This window comes from Erithacus rubecula (genome assembly GCF_903797595.1).
Source record: "Erithacus rubecula genome assembly, chromosome: 8".
Taxonomy (NCBI): Eukaryota; Metazoa; Chordata; class Aves; order Passeriformes; family Muscicapidae; genus Erithacus; species Erithacus rubecula.
Genome location: NC_136659.1, coordinates 774,287 through 789,554, shown reverse-complemented (window position 1 = coordinate 789,554; position 15,268 = coordinate 774,287). Strand labels below are relative to the sequence as shown.

Below are 15,268 nucleotides of genomic sequence, written 5' to 3'. Positions count from 1 at the left end.
AGGAAAGGCAGGGGGCCACCTGTGTGGCATGGCTGCTGCTGGCCAGGTTCAGTGCTTCAGCCTTGGACTCTGTCTGCCAAGCCTGGGCTTTATTTTGGGGAGGGAAATGCTTCACTTGGGCTGAAGTTGAGGTCTCACCTGTGCTGAGATTCAGGAATACGACTTAGCAAAACCCAACTCAGGTCACAGTCTTAGAATTTATACTCATGGTTAAATACCTGCATAAGCTGAGCTAGAGTGGAGTCTTACACTGAAAACTAAGTTTATTACCTTCCTGTATATTGGGTTTTAGTGAGTTTTTTTGCAGGAATGCCCAGGAGGAAAAAGCCAGAGCCTTTACCCTTGCCCTGTTCCCTACTTCCCAAGGTGACAGGCGCTGTGCTCGTCTCCCCTGCGTGCCACTGGTGTAAAGCTTGTCCCTTCTCCTCTTTCCTTCTGTGCAGGAAGACCCAGCACAGCTCTCTGGACCAGAGCTCCCCACCCCAAAGTGGCGTCTCCGGCACCTACAACCACCCAGTCCTGGGGATGTACGATTCCAAAGACGACTTCCCACTCAGAAAAACAGGTAGGGTTGCGCTTGTCTCACCGTGCTGCTGATCTGATTCTCTGATTCTCCTGAAAAAGAAGGGATGTTGCCAAAAAGCTGGAGATTCCAGGCTGTGCTTTATTTCCCAAGCCTCCTCTCTATCTGCTCCCCCTTTGCCTGTCACTATGCTCCCAGTGTCCCAGGGAGGCTGGGGCTGCTGGGGCTGTGTGAGGAATGTGGGAGGCAGCGGAGCCACATGTCAAAGTTTGGGAGATGTTTTCCCAAACCCAAAGCTCGTGAAGAAATCCCCATGTCTCCAGCCCAAGTATGCTTTGCTGAGTGAGGAAAGTACTGAGAAAAAGTTCGTTTCTTGGGGGATTTGCATTTTATGTACGAATTTGTACCTGAGGTAAATAAGGAGGTTTGTGCTGGGATGAGCGCCGGGACTTCCTGCGAGGGTTTGGTTCACACCTAGACAGTTCTGTCTCAGTCTGGCTTCTCCCTGCATGGTGTCTGAGCAGGTCAGTTATTCCTCAAGCCTGTGTTATGTCAACCAGATTGTTTGGCTTGGCTGTGCTCCTCAGCTCCGTAGCACACGCCTGAGCCAGCACAGCCTGGGCTCCCAACCCAGCCAGCTCGGGGCTGCTACCTTCGGGGAACGGCACAGCTCCCAGAGCTCAGCCTCACTCAGGGAGCAGTTCTGCTCCCTGGCTGTGCTGGGAATTCCATCAGGACAGGAGAAAAAGCTTCTCTGCAAAGATCACATAGTCATTAAGGTTGGAAAAGCCCTCTAAGATCATCCAGCCTTCAACCAGCACTGCCAAGGCCGCCTCTAACCCATAGCTCCAAGTACCACATCCAAAGGTTTTTTAAACACTTCCAGTGATGGTCATTCCACCATTGCCCTGGACAGCCTGTTTCAATGCCTGACCAGCCTTTCAGTGATGAAATTTTCCCCTTTTGGGAATTTCTCTCTAGCAGCCATAGCACCTGTCCTGCTGGATGGATTCCCATTGTGCAGTTGTCTTCATTCCTCCTTGGGTTGGTTGCTTGACAAATAACAAATCCTTCAGCTGCACAGGAACCCAGTCAAAAATTGGCTCCAAGTTGCAGGTTTTCCCTGGGAAAGATGCCCCTGTGGCTTTGGGGATGGTACTTTTGACTGTGCCCTTCCTGGAAGACTCTAAAAGCAGAGCTTAGAAAAGTGAATTTGCTGAAGGACAGGGCATCCTCTCCTCTCTGCTCCTGGGTAGAGGAAGAACTCCCAGGCTGCCCTGGGGAATCACAGCATTTCCATGCAGGGAAGCATCCCTTGGCACCAAACCTACTACTTAGGGCCTGTGGGCAGCCTGATTCCTAGAGATTTTTATCTCTTTCCTGTGCTTTGTGATGCCAGGTGATCTGTTCCTACCCTGTTAGCATTCCCACAGTAAAAATGGGCTTTGACATGCTCCCAAAGCTGCCTGGCTCATCACCTCAGGGCACCTTGTCAGATTGGCTTTGAGCAGCAGTTGCACTTCCTAATCTTGGTGTCCTAGAAGGGAATTCCTGCAGGAAAAGGAAGGCATCTGCACATCTCACCCTGTGCCACTTCCCAAACTGGGATCTCAGCAAAGCTCCTGCTGAATGAGCTCCTGCTGTCAGACAGGGGGAATTAAGGATGATAAATGGAGCTAATCACATTATTAAAGAGTGGAAGCCACCAAACCCATTGTTGTTTTCCAGCAGGAGGATGTTCAGCTGATTTTGGTTTTCCCAGAACACTGGCGCTTGTAATTTTTGGGCACCAGCATTAATCTCCTGGGCACTGGTCTGGGATGCAAACTAGTTCACTTTTGTAAGGTTCAGGGGAGAATTTTTTTTTTTTTCATTGTTTTCTTTTATTTTCCTTTCAACACAACAGCACGTCAGGCTCTGGCACAGCAATATCCTGCAGAATTCCCAGTGCCAAGAATGTTAAGTTGCTTGGAGAAGAAAGGCTCCTGAACAGTCTGGTGTAAACAAAAGGCAGGGAAGGCTGGAGCCCATCCTAAATAAAGTTCTTTATTGCGGGTGAGCTTTTCAGATTTTTGGCACCAGGCAACGCTCTGGCTTTGTGTTGGTAATTTAAAACTGCCATATCGTGTAGTCCAATTTTATTAAATTTGATTAAATATTTGCAGCTCAAATAACAGAGCCCATCGCAATACAGCTCTGATTACCAGGGCTGGAATCCAACCAGCACCGTTGCTGGGGAGAGGGCTGCTTAGGGGGTGGTGGGAAGGCAGTTGGAATTATCATTTTTCCCACTCTGCAGAGCTAGGAGCGTGTCCTGCAGGTTGAGACATTTTTGGGAAGAATAAATATTCCCCATTGCTGGCAGTGTTCCAGACCAGTGTTGGACAGGGCTTGGAGCACCCTGGGATAGAGGAAGGTGTCCATGCTCATGGCAGAGGGTTGGAACAAGCTGAGCTTTAAGGTCCCTCCCAGCCCAAACCATTTGATAATTCCATCAGATTTGCCATTTCCCTGCGTTTTAGTCACACTCTGTGCTTTACTCTTATTTCAAGCATCCTGATGGTTATGGGAGAGAGAGAGAGAATGTGCAGGAGTGATCTTTTCAGAATGCTTGAAAGCCTTCAGCAGGGGGAAGAGTCAGCTCCTGCAGCTTGCTCCCGATGCCTCCCATGCCCTGAAATCCAACTCTCTGATTTGTTTTTCTAAATTATGCTCCAGTTTCTTGACTGTTTGGTTTCAGCCAAATTGTTTTCCTGGTGCAGTTACTAATTGCTTGAATCTTGTTCTTAGCCTGGCTAGGGGATTAATTTCACTCTGCTCCCTCTCTCCAAGCACTTTGGGGCTTTTCCTTTTTTTTCACTGAACTAAGATCAGTTTGGTTGGTGCTGCTTCTGCCTTTGCTGTTAAATACCCAGATTAGCACAAGGATTTTTATTCCCCCTTTTGGGGAGTTGACTTTGTTCTGTGTAGGATTTAGTGTTGGAGTTTTATTGTCAGCTTTTGTGAGGGGAAATTCTAAGTGAACTTTTCTGCTCCCAGATCAAGGTTGGTGTTTCCCAAATTTAATAACATTCATTATGTGCTGCACTGGGGTCCTGTAAGGAAAATCTCTGGAGAATCCTTACAGAATGATTTTAGACTCTAGGGTGGGACAGCCTGTTTTGATAACCCCAAGAGTTGTTTGTCAACACCTTTCTTGGAGCTGCTAAAGTGGGTTTTAGCAGAGCTCTTCAGTTTTGCATTTCCAAGGAATCCTGTCCTCATTTTCTCCCTGGGAACAAGGTTGTTGATGGCATTCCCTGCTCTCTGAAATTTGAGCAGTGGATGTATTAGAACATGTTGTTACTTAGAAAACTGACACCACCACCATCATGCAGATTTAGAGGGAATTATTTCACTTCTTAACATGCTTTTCCTCTTGGACTCGATGATTTTAGAGGGCTTTTCCAACATAAATGATTGCCCCATTATTCTTTCTCCATGCAAAAGGAAGGAGCATGAGAGAAGACATCAAGCAGCATCCCAGGATATTGGTGTTACAGAAAACTGGGGTTGTTTAGGTATTTTTTGCAGCTAAGCAGGTGAAATTGCTGTGAACTTGTTGCATTTAGAAAGAAATAAAAGGGAAAATGAAAGGATTTGTCAAAAATTGTACTGCTGCATTTGTCAAGGAAAGTGTAATGTCCCTCTGAGATGGTTCTGATTATTGGAGTGTTTGGAGTGGTTTGTTTTAGGACAAAAGGTTGTTTGGAGGAAAATAGACTAGTCAGAAACCCTGGTGTAATGTGGGAGTATAATCCAGAGGAAATCTTGGAGCTCTGTGTGGCATGGAGTGTCACTCCTGTTCTAGAACATCTCTGCCTTCCCACCTACACTTCCTTGCAGCCAGCATGGTTGAAAGCCTGGCTTCCCACAGACCCACACACTGAGAGCAGGCCCTGACCCCAGAGAAATCCCTCCTGGAAATACCCTGGCCTTCTCCAAGTGGAAGACAGCAGTCTGTCTGATCCAAAAATAACACTTAGCTTGGATCTTAGGGAAGATTTCTTCACTGAAAGGATGGTCAGGCACTGGAACAGGCTGCCTGGGGCAGTGATGGAATCACCAGCCCAGCAAGTGTTCAAAAAATGGGATGTGGCACTGGGGGACATGGCTTGTGGTGGTGAGGATTGATGGTTGGACTTGGTCATCTCTGAGGTCTTGTCCAGCTTTAAGGATTGTGGAATCATGAAGACACTTCTTGTGAGTGGTGTACCAAAAGAAGAGCCTCTTCCAGGAGGAGACCAAACAAAATCTTGTGGTTTAGTGTCACCTTTGGGGGATCCCAGTCATTCAGGGAATGCACCCTCCTCCTCCTCCTTGTTGGTCTTCCCAGCTCCATCTCTGCTTCCCAGGCGCCTGCACTGGTCATAGAATCCCAGGATTGGCTTGGAGGGAACCTCAAAGCTCAATCCATTCCACCCCCTGCCATTCCAGGGACACCTTCCACTATCCCAGGTAGCTCCAAGACCTGTGCAGCCTTGGATCTGCCAGGGATCCAGGGACAGCCACAGCTTCTCTGGGAAACCTGTGCCAGGGCCTCACCATCGTCACAGCCAAGAATTTCTTCCCATTATCCCATCCAACCCTTTCCCTTCTTCAGCTTAAGCTCCCTCTCCTCATGGAGTTTTCACAAGTATGTTATAAGAAGACAGGTTGGCTTTTGTCTGACTTAGTCTGAAGCTTCAAAAAAAAAAAAAAATTACTAACATCCCTTTCCAGTCCTTACCTGTTGAAATGAAGATGTTCAAGGAGTGGAAGCAAGGGTCTCATGCTGCATGGTTTGCTTTTATTCCACAAGTGTGGATGGGCAGTGGGAACAGGGCTAGCTCTGCCTGGGGCATGGCAGGATTTTGACTTCCACAGACTGAACGTCCGTTTAGTTCAGCAGCTTAGGGGCTGCAATTCTAGGACAAAAACAATGAGAATGACATAAATGTTGGAAGAATTGGATTACATGGGTCCTGTTGCACTCAGTGACGTGTAAGAGGGGTAACTTGGGTTGGAGCCTGTGAAAACCAGGGAAGCTTTTGGCTTATGTTTTGGTTATTAATTTACTCTGAGGAAAACAAAATATTCTTTGTATAAATCCTTATTATAGGCCAAATTAAGTATGTCAGTGCTTAAGAAATCCCACTGGCTTTGTGGGAGCTGACTCAGATTTGGGCATGGGCTTCATTTGTTTGCTGGAGGGGAATTTTGATAATTTCACGGCACTTGTTTTAAATATTTTACCTGGAGATGTAGAGGAGCAGTAATTTTTTAACTTAGGTTTTGTAATTTAGTCTCCACTTTATAAATGTGCTCTATTTAGCAAGGATTTGTTTGGGCATATTGCCTGGCAGGGTGAATTTGGGGAGATTTCCAGTGGAATTGGTGTTCCTGAGGTAGTATTGAATCTGTATTGCATAGTGCCAGGTACTGATGCTTCTGTGTTGTTTGAATTCCTGTTCTACACTTGCAAAAGATAGCTCTCTTCAGCTTAAAAATATTTTTATTAAATAATAGTTTAAAAACCATCTGAAAAAGCCTAAATTCTTTTACTATATAATAAATTTTATGTAAATTCTGTGAGTTTGAGGCTGTGCTACACTGCCTGTGTTGAATTTTAATTCACCTACTTTGAGCTCTGGAACACCCAATTAAATCTGTGTAGGGATTATGCTCTCTGAGGTCCTGATGCCATGTTAGATTTGGGATTATAGCTGAGGGATAAACAACAAAATCAGAGTGGGCTTTAAATAGACCTTTTGGTGTTTCGAAACTTGATCCCCCAGCAGAAGGTGAAAACACAGCCTTAAAATAGTTTAATCTGACAAATTCCAGTACAGTCCTTTGGCAATCATTTATGCTGGATGTATTTTCTCTTTTAAGGCTGTAATTTTCTATGTTTGTTCACCTCTTTGTTACGTGGAGGGAGATTTTTATTGTGGCTTTAAATTGGGGTGTGTTGGGTAAGTTGTGACCCCATATCTTTTGTTTCCCTGCTCATTTTTAAGGTATTTCAAACCCATTCCTCGCCTGTATTTGAAAACCACCTAATTAATTGTGTGTTCTCAACAGACACTGTCCCTCATCTGAAAACCAGGAATAAAATTTGGGCTGAAATACAGCTTTTGTTGCCATGTTTTCCTTTTTTGTCAGAGGACAGATCCTTCCAACAGCTGTGGCATACGCTTAGATTTCCTTGATTTAAAATGGATATATCAGCATCCAGTTGTGACACCTTCCCCTTTCACAGAATTCCAAAGTGGTTTTGTTGGAAGGGACCTTAAAGATCATCTCCTTCTAGCCATGAGTGTGGCAACTATTAATGCTCAGAAATTGAGACAAATTAAAGCTGGGAATGTAAAGATACGGGATGAGGTATGTACCCAAACACTGCTTTTAAAATCATAACTCAACTTCTGTTTTGAAGAGAACTTGGAGAAGTTGCTGCTTGAAGCCTGAGCTTGTGTTTGAACTAGTCCAGTCTTTAATACTGCTCTGGGAGCAGATTTGCATTCAGTCCCCTGCCATTTTATATGCAAATTCTCTCTCTCTAAGATAATTCCCCCCTTGCTAATGCACTTCATTCAGCATTTGAAGCATCATCTTGAGGAAGCACATTTTTTTTAGTGCTCCCTTTACCTCTTGCTGGCGTTTTTCTGTCCAAAACATTCATGATAAAGCTCTTTCCTTTCTTTCTTTCTTTTTTTTTCCTTCCTCCCAAAAATTCCATCAAAGCACTGTGTTGATGGCTTAACTTCAAGCATTTGATCTTGAATTCATCAGCCTTCTGATTTTTCAAGCCCTGCAATTAACGTCGACAGGCTTGATCTTTGACGTGACCTGGTGGTCAGGGGAAATATAGCTGCAGCCTGACTGAGTTAATTCAAATCAGTTTTAAACCCTGTTTTAATTCTTCTAAAGAAATGTAGATCATTGGCCCTGGAGTGTGTTGGTTGGTAATGGAGTGAGCACAGAATTTGCTGGTTCAAAGGGATTAAAGCAGTGGAGTTATTGGGGAAGGGAAAGGATGGGGCTGGTTCGCTCAGCTCTGTCAGGAGCCCTCAAACCCCACAGCAGGTATTTCATTCAGGGCTCAGGAGATCAGAAAGCTCCCAGAGGAAATCATCTTGCAGGAGGGGTCTTGAATGAAAGCTTTGTGACCCTGATGGAGATTTGATAGCATATGTGCTGTCACTGGCTGTCCTGGCTGCAGGAGCTTCCCAGGAGCTCTGCCTTGGCTTCTAGGGATCTCAGGATTTGGGTTTTGTAGGGAGTCTCTCAAAAGCTTGGTGTACACAAGGCTGTGGTCACAGGAGATGCATCCACACCTGCCCTGGCAGTCTGGAACTCCCCAGGTGTCTGATGTGCTGTTAGGTAGGGTTGAACTGTGGGGCTGTGATGATGGAACACCAAGTTGTTTCCCAAACAAACCAACCTCCTCCTCCCTGGCTTTCCTTGGCCACGCTCTCATGCCCTTTCCCTTGACACTGGCTCCAGCTGACACAGGGAACCAGCAGGGAGACAATCACCAGGTTTGCTTGTGGGGTTTGATTTTGGTGTTTTCTTTCCCCCTGCCCTGGCGTCCCTCCCTCAGCCAGCTCAGCCTGGGGTGAGATGACTCCGAGGGTGGGGAGCTGCTCGTTCCTGCATCACATCAGAGATAACCACCTCAGCTGGCTCAGCTACTCCTCTGCTGCTTCCCTGGGTCCCATCATCGGAGTTTGCCACTGGGTTGGGAGCAAGTTGGGCAGAGCTGGGAAACTGCGCTAATCCCAAGTCTGTGTCTTTGCTCAGAGAAGACTTTGCAGGATGATTATTACACTTTTAATTCAAGTTCCTGTCATTGTTGTTGTTGAATCCATATGTTACATGGGCTGGGACCTGTTTGTTATATTAAAAATCTGTGTTCCAAATATTTGTTAGCAAATGACTTAATTTAATTTAGCCTCCTGCGAATGCTTGACTGCAGCCAACTCAACTCAACTCAACTCAACACAGCTCCGCTGCAGGCAGAGTGAGAGGCTGCAGAGACACTGGTAACTGTGTTTCCTTTTCCCGGGCAGCCTCTGAACCCAACCTGAAGCTGCGCTCCCGGCTAAAGCAGAAGGTGGCAGAGCGGAGGAGCAGCCCGCTGCTGCGCAGAAAGGACGGGCCCGTGGTGACGGCGCTCAAGAAGCGCCCACTGGATGTCACGGGCACAGCGGGTGAGCCACAGTTCCTCCCTTCTTCCCCCTCTCCTTCCCCAAAATGCATTCCTGTCTCCTCCCTGGGCTTCAGCGCTTCTGGAACCAAGCTGAGGCCACTGGAATTGTCCAGCCTGGCTGAGGCTGAGGTCAGGGCTCGTCCCCATCCGTGGCTTCCTCACGAGGGGCAACTCCCGTCTCTGCTCCCTGTGGCAGGGACACAGCTGCAGCTGTGCCAGTTAGGGTGGAAAACAGGAAAAGGTTCTTGACCCAGGGGCTTTGTACATACAGCTATGTATGTAGTTTTTGACTGCTCAACTCACAGTTTCTTGTTGAAGTCCTGTCCTTCCAGGACCAAAGTTCACAAGTGGGATCAGAGGAAAGAAGGTGATGAGATTACCATAAAGTTAATTCTTAGCACCATCTAGGGATGTCTCTGTGTAAGTACCATCTGGTGACAGCTTTGCCAGGCTTGTCTCAATCTGAGGTACATGATCATCCCTCCATCAAACTCAAAATGAGCTCCTTTAACACACTGGGGTGGGTTTGGGAGACCCTGGGGTGCCTCAGCACCTCTCTTTTTGCACAGAGGAGGAGGTTTTCAAGAGCTAAATTTGTGGAATCATAGGAATCATAAAATATCTTGAGGTGGAAGGCACCCACAAGGATAATCCAGTCCAACCATAGGCCTGCACAGGACACCCCAAAAATTCCAGCCTATGGCTGAGAGCCTTTTTCAAAAACCTCAGGAGTTCTGGCAGCCTTTCAGGCCTGAAAATCCAATTTCCTTCACTCACACAATGCTATATGGCACATGGCTCCTGGGATAAATCAGCCTCTGTTGGCTGACCATTTTTCCCTGCAATGACTTCAGAGATGGCAGTGGAAGCTCCCATTTCTCGTTGGCATGGACGTGGTTCAAGAAGCCAGCCTGAAGTCTGTTAGAAAAGTGTCTGAGTTGTCATGGTAAGAGGGGACTTTTAAATAGAAAATAAGTTTTAAAAGTAGTTCCACTTTGGGGAATAGAAATTATGTTTAATCCCTGATGAAAGCAAGGGGCTATGGCAGGACACCTTCAACTTGACCAGGTTCCTCCAACCTGGCTTTGAGCACTTTCAGGGTTCCAGGAGTAGCCACAGCTTCTCTGGGCACCCTGTGTCAGGGCCTTATCACTCTCCCAGGGAACAATTCCTTCCTACAATTCCCTCTAACCCTGCTCTCTGGCAGTGAGAAGCCATTCCTGTCCCTCCTGGCCCTTGTAAAAATTAGGTTTTATTCCTCCTGGAGCCATGAGGACCCTGCTGCAGCTGGAGCCACTGCAGCTGCTGGAAGATTATCCTGCTGCAAGTGCTTGGGAAAAAGGAAAGTTAAAAAGTAAAGAGTTTGAATGTTATTAACCTTCCCAAATAAAAGGAGGAACACTGGCAACTCTGACATACAGCAGATGAGAGATCTTGTGAGGGAGGTCTGATGCAGGGAGGTTTCTTTAGGGTTAGAGGGGAAGAGGGTGAGAGAGGCACTTCCAGAAAAATGAAGCAGAACAACTTCAACATCCTCCAGTCTGACCTCTTCAAACCTCCCATGCCTTTTATTATCTTTCAGTCATATTTCAAGTTATTAATACACTCTTAAGAGAAATCCCCGTGGGCAGAAGACTTAAATATGCTGAGTAGGTACTTGGATAAACCATTTGAAAGTGTTTGTTGGTGTTTTAACAGCCCTGGGAAGATTTAGGGAGAAGAAGGGGGAGAGGAGGAGGGCTGCTTTTGTCCAAAACAAAACTTGAGGGATTGTTATCTGACTAAATACCATCACAGAGATGGTTTCTGTTGTTAAAAGTTGGTTTTGGATGTGTTTTTCAGACTCTGCATGCAACAGTGCTCCTGGATCTGGTCCCAGCTCTCCGAACAACAGCTCCAACAACATCAGCACTGAGAATGGAATTGCAGGATCAGTCACGAGTATCCAGGCAGAGGTACAGAGTCCTCCTTCCCTCTGCTTTTGAACAGCCATCAGCTTGGGGAGAGTTTTAGGGCTAAACCACACGAAAGGAAAACCCTGACTTGTGACTTGGGGCAGCATTTGGGAATTACCTCTCAGCCTGGGCTGACAGGATGCCTTATCTGTTTATGAAATCTGTTTTGAACCAGCTCACAGGCAGCTTGTGGTAGCTTGCAGTGGTTTTGTAGTGAGGAAGAATTAAAAATAAAGGGATTCAGCAAGGTCAAATGCAAGTATTTTAATGTTTGGGGAATTTGTTCCTGTATGTAGGGTGGATTTGTTGTGTGCAGTAGGTTGGTCTAAATATGATCAAACCATATCTGGATTAAAGGGAGTGGATTTAAACTTTTCCTCCATAGCTGGGGTTCTGAAAGCTTGGTGCCATGGTTTATAATCTCATAAACTTTCACCATCACATGGGGCATTGCTAGATGCCTGAGGCAGGGTGTTGGCCTGGGTGAGGTGGGGTTGGATTGAGCACAGCAGCTCCTGTGTTCAGTAATCCTGGAGCCAAGCTTTTCCAAGGGGTCTGGGCCATGTGAGCCAGTTCCCACTATAAATGGTGCCTGTAGAAAACCAGTGTGGTTGTCTGATGTTACTGGTGCATTTCTTTTTCTCCAGCTTCCCATTAGCTGTTCTCCCCGTGAATAGAGTCTGTCTTAACACCAGGACTCCAAAAACAGGCTGGGGCTTGTTCTCCACAAATATTCCTTTAGAATTGAAAAGGCCTTCTGATGGTGGAAATGTCAGTTCTTACTACTTTCTAGTTTTGTACAGATTTGCACTTTATTTTAATTTCTAGTGTAGTGTAGCAGTATTTAGTATGGGGAACATGCCTCCTTCTCCACCTCCTGCCCTGCCAAATGATCCAGCACACGTTCCAGCCACTCTAGTCCATGGTAAACCTTGCAGATTTGGGTAACCTTACAGATTTAGTGTGAGCATTAAGATGGTGGGAGGTGGAGGCTTTGCTTGCACTGAGTTTTGGTTTTGCCAATCTAGGAGCTGTTAGTCTTATTTGTTCTTAGCCAACTGCAAATTCCCAGTTGCTCATGGTGGAAAAATATAGTGGATTTGACAGGTATTTTTGGTGACATAAACAGAGCAGGCAGCTTCCCAAAAACCCCTGAAAGGGATTGGAATCAGGTGGTCTTTAAGGTCCCTTCCAGTCCAAACCATTCCATGAAGTCAGAGTGAGCTCCTGCAGGTGAAACTGGAGCATCCTCCTCATCCATTTGATTTTTCAACTCAATAATTAGAGCTGATCTCTGGGACTAGACCACCAACACAAATCAAATGGACACTGGCCACAAGGAAAAGTCTTTCCATCAGCTGCTTGTAACGCAGCAATTTTGTGACTTAGGCTGAGGCATGAGCACCATAAATGATTGGAAAAAAAGCCTGTTCTGCCCAAGCCTTTCCCTTTCCCAGAGTAAAATAGCTCTGCATTTTACTTCAGCATTCATGTCATGTTATCCCAGCTGATCCATTGACCTGCATTTGGAAAAAAGTAAGTGGGGTCTGGTGTCTTTAAAACCCTCTTCTTCAGTAGGAATTGTATGACCTGGGAGCTCAAGTATTGGAGATTTCTTTAGTACCAATGGGCTAGGATTTCCCATGTTCCCACCATTAAATGTTTGGAAATATGTGTTTCTGAAAAGATAATGTGTTTCCTTCTTAGCTTCATGTTTTATTTTAAATGAGAAGTATATCTCACTGCTTTTTTGTTTGCTGCATCACCCCTTGAAGCAGGTGTATTGGAAGATGGTGCCCAAGTTCCTCATTTGAGTGCCTTCAGTGGGGAAAGATTACAGCCCTGTCTCCTTTAAAACACTTTCTGTTTAGAAATGCTGTTCTTGAAGGTTTTTCCCTCTCTGAAAGGCACACAACATTCACTGCCATTGCAGTTGGTCCTAGCCTGTAAAAACTCCTTGAGTATAGCTGAAAACTGTGCATTCAGAAATGGCTGTGTGCAATTCAGGCTCTGTTGTGCACAGCCCAGAGATGGGAGCTGTGTGTTTAAAGTGATGATAATGCTGCCAAATCCCATATGCTGAGAGCATCAAGCTGCTGTGTTCTTCTCTACTCTGTTTTGTGTATCAAATCCCCAGGAGAGGCTTTGAGGCACAACTCCAGAGTATTGATTGTTCAAAGGGAAAATGGATGTAGTTTTGTCTCATTTATGGTATCAGTAAAATATTTCATTCCTCTGCTGACAATAAGTATTTTATTTTCAATGGCACACTGACATTATGTAATTTAAATTAAAGCAAAATTGCCAGGAGTGTTCAAAAATCACTTGGAAGGAGAAGTGTGTGGGTACAAATGATCACATGGAAAGTCACTTTAGGTTAGAGAGAAAAATTAAGGTTTTTTACAATGAGTCTGTTTGAAAAAAATGCACAGGCTGCCCAGAGAAGCTGTGGCTGCCTCATCCCTGGAAGTGTCCACAGTCAGACTTGTTTGGGTTTGGAGCACCCTGGGGTAGTGGAAGGTGTCCCTGCCTATGGCAGGGCATGGAACAACCTGGCTTTGAACAATTCCAGGGGGAGGCAGCTACGACTAAGGTACAGATTGCCCCATAATAGAATCTGGAGTTAAACAAAATCCCCTTTTTCACAGCAGCACCTGAGTTTAACAGACTTCTGTAGAAGTCATCTTGCAGTCTAAACTCTATTTACGTTGGAAAATCACCTGCAGAGGCCTCAGGGTGATCAGAACCCTGGTTTCCTAGCAGGAAAATCAGGCACTTTATTGTAATTTTTATAATGGGTTTTCTAGTGTGTATTTCAAATCAGTCTTGTTTAGAAATTAAAGGTATTTTTGCTAAAGTGTTCTTGGTTCAAATGCCTCTAAGATAACTGAGCAAATCTTGCATTTCACCCTGAAAATCAGGAAATAGCTCCTTAAATGCAATCTTGGGGCTTTTGGACGAGATTTTGAAGTCTGATTTATGCTAACACACGCTAGTAAATAACATAAATTGTCTGTTATTTACTAAAGAGAAAAACACCAATTGTAAACCTTTTTTTTTTTTTTTAAGATAATCTGTTTTACCTTTAAAAAGACAAATGCTTGAGAAGGGACGAGTACCAAGGGAGCAGCATGTAGCTGTTCCTGGGGAGGTTTAGGTTTGATATTAGAAAAAGGTTCTTCCCCAGAGGGTGCTGGGCACTGGAGAGTCTCCCCAGAGATCCAGGAGCATTTGGACAGTGAGCTCAGGGATGCACAGGATTGTTGGGATGTCTCGGCAGTTCTGGAGACTCTGCGTCCCCTCCTGCTGCCTTGTCCCAGTGAGTGCCATGTCCTGGCAGTCTCTGGGATGGGCTCTCAGGCCTGCTTGCTCTCGTTTGCAGACCAGCCTGGCTCACAGGCTCGTGAACCGAGAGGGCTCAGTGACGCAGCTCCCGCTCTACACCTCGCCCTCCCTGCCCAACATCACGCTAGGACTGCCTGCCACTGGCCCTTCCAGTGTGAGTGGGGGGGGTCAGCCTTGGGTGTCAGTGGGGCTGGGTCAGCCTTGGGTGTGAGTGGGGCTGGGGTCAGCCTTGGGTGTGAGTGGGGCTGGGTCAGCCTTGGGTGTGAGTGGGGCTGGGGTCAGCCTTGGGTGTGAGTGGGGCTGAGGACAGCCTTGGGTGTGAATGGCAGCCTTGGGTGTGAGTGGGCTGGGGTCAATCTCTGGGGTGTGAGTGGGGCTGGGATCAGCCTTGGGTGTGAGTGGGGCTGGGATCAGCCCTTAACCTACTGTGCCCTGTTTGCAGGCAGGACAAGCGCAGCAGGATGCAGAGAGGCTGGCAATCCCAACGTTACAGCAGCGAATCTCCTTATTCCCTGGCACTCACCTCACTCCCTACCTGAGCACTACAACGTTGGAGAGGGATGGGGGAACTGCACACAACCCTCTCCTGCAGCACATGGTCCTACTGGAACAGCCAACTGCACAAACGCCTCTGGTCACAGGTGAGTGCTCTGAGAGCAGCACTCAGGCACCTGGAAAGGAGAGGAAAGCAGCAGGGATCTGTTGGGTTGCCATCAAGGCAGCCTCTAGGTCCTGCATCACTTCTACATCCCACAGGTAGAACATAAAACCTTTGTTTGCTGATTCATTGACTAGTGGTAGTTTTTCCAATATCAGATCTCCCACCTTGTTTTGGTGAGATGAAAATAAACACTGTTATTCTATCAGGACAGCAAAGGTTGGTTGGTAAAAGTTGAAAACTCTATTTAAGAGCTCTGACCAGTTCAGATCAAAGTGAGGGCAAAAACATTGCATCTTAATGATTCCTGTTTTCCATGGATGCTTTCTATTCCATGAAAATGTGAAAGGCACAAACTTAGAAAATCACAGGTTAAAACACTTCCTTTCCATCATTAATATAAATAGCAAAACCGTGGCAAAATCAGCTGCCTCCCAACAGATTGTATTTGTTTGTGTGCATTCCCTTTCCAGGACGCTAATTGCTGTGAGTCACTCCCAGTGCTGGGTTTTCAGAATGAGCTACCTGTGGGAAGGCCTGTGGCAATTAATAGG

General features: G+C 46.1%; 1 protein-coding gene across 7 annotated transcripts in view; it reads left to right on the top strand.

The window, feature by feature from the left end:
• The window catches only part of HDAC4 (histone deacetylase 4), a gene marked incomplete at its 5' end in the record, with an annotated part of 163,624 nt that overhangs the window by 105,844 nt on the left and 42,512 nt on the right, over positions 1-15,268 (top strand). For all 7 annotated transcript variants that reach the window (XM_079311313.1, XM_079311311.1, XM_079311314.1 and 4 more), the window contains 5 exons: positions 444-565; positions 8,617-8,757; positions 10,599-10,711; positions 14,094-14,210; positions 14,499-14,697. In XM_079311313.1, the coding sequence (XP_079167439.1) occupies positions 444-565; positions 8,617-8,757; positions 10,599-10,711; positions 14,094-14,210; positions 14,499-14,697 (692 nt within the window). The remainder of the gene's footprint in view (positions 1-443; positions 566-8,616; positions 8,758-10,598; positions 10,712-14,093; positions 14,211-14,498; positions 14,698-15,268) is intronic.